Source organism: Sphaeroforma arctica, assembly GCF_001186125.1.
Source record: "Sphaeroforma arctica JP610 unplaced genomic scaffold supercont1.7416, whole genome shotgun sequence".
NCBI lineage: Eukaryota > Ichthyosporea > Ichthyophonida > Sphaeroforma > Sphaeroforma arctica.
In genome coordinates this window covers 1-1431 of record NW_014033142.1, presented here as the reverse complement: position 1 = coordinate 1431, position 1431 = coordinate 1, and the positions used below count along the sequence as shown (strand labels likewise).

Here is a 1431-nt window from a genome sequence, read left to right as displayed (position 1 = left end):
GCAAAGACTATAGAATATCAAAATTGGAGGATGCTTTGGTGACGAACAATATATACTTTTAAAAAACAAACTAAAGACAAATATATGAAACGACTCACAGACAAGGGTAACGGACGGGTAGCCCTCTATCCATTCAATATTCCCGACACACACATGTATTTAATTAAAATTAAGATGCGTTGCTGACAAATATATAAAACGACATACCGATTTGCGAGTGGATTCAGACATCCATGGGATATCGCCTTCGATCATCGTTCGGAGGGACGCAATGACGTTCTCGACCAGCTCTAACATCTGTGCCTGTGGTTCGGGAGGGTAAGAAAATAGGTGTTAGTATAGTATTATATTCATATGAAGAAAACCACCCGGGTTTTTTTATACTAAGTGTTAGGTAGATGGCAAAGAGCGGCATACCGGGAATCTATGGGCTCAAATATATGATAGCACAGATGTATACCTTGGACTGGCAGGGACGTATCAATCGCAATACAATGCGTCACATACATTTATGCAACACAAGATATTCACGAGTATAAACCTCAAGTTTTTTATGGGACCAAATGTACGATAGCAGGGCTGCATACCTTAGACTCGGCAGGGAAGTATCGATCACAGTACAAAGCCCCACAGAGCTCGCCGGCATAGTTCTCGACAAAAGTCAGCATGCGCTTCCATCTGGCTCCCATCTCCAGTTGGCCCTATACAATTGGAAAAAACAACCAGTTTATAAGTTTACAGGTTTACAAGTTCTATATCCTGGTTAGCAATGTGCGAGTTGGGCGTGGTCGTTTAATCTCTGGAGTTCTGGAGTGAAGTCGAATCCCGCGATATATATATACATATTAACACCTTAACCTATGCACACATGTAGACATACTAACTGCACACAAATTCATGCACCTCATCTATACACACATGTAGACACGCATATAGACACCCACATACCGTCATATACTTGGAATAGAACTCGAAGTCCTCGTTAACAAAGGCCTCGGGCAGGTACTTGGCAAAGCGCTTCAGGGTGTGGAATTTCGCGTAGTTCTTCCACGCACCCACATTCTCATCTGTGACAGCGGAGCACACAAACTTGTGGTGGCGAGGGTTCGTTAGGTTAATAACTTCGCTCTCGGTGATGTCTAGGCAATTGTCTCCGGCAACGCACACGTCGAAGTACGTCTTCCAGTCCCACGCAGAATCGAGCTCCTTGCGGGTGATGGGGTTGTAGGTGCTGTACGTGTAGTATATTATAGTGAGACGGGGAGTATGAAATTCAAATGATGCTCATTTGCGTGTGGGATCGTTTCGGGTGCTGGGGCTAATATATATAGTAAGTATATGTATATGTGTATACATCCATTTTCTTATACTTATATATATATATATATATATGCATATATATATGTATGTATGTATGTATGTATATGTATA

At 42.0% G+C, this 1431-nt stretch overlaps 1 protein-coding gene across 1 annotated transcript; it reads right to left on the bottom strand.

Moving 5' to 3' along the window:
* Positions 1–948: 948 nt before the first annotated feature.
* Positions 949–1206, bottom strand: SARC_16130 (hypothetical protein; the record flags this gene model as incomplete). Its single annotated transcript, XM_014289761.1, has 1 exon — positions 949–1206. A coding segment is annotated over one exon (258 nt), but the record flags the coding sequence as incomplete, so codon positions are not given.
* Positions 1207–1431: the final 225 nt, after the last annotated feature.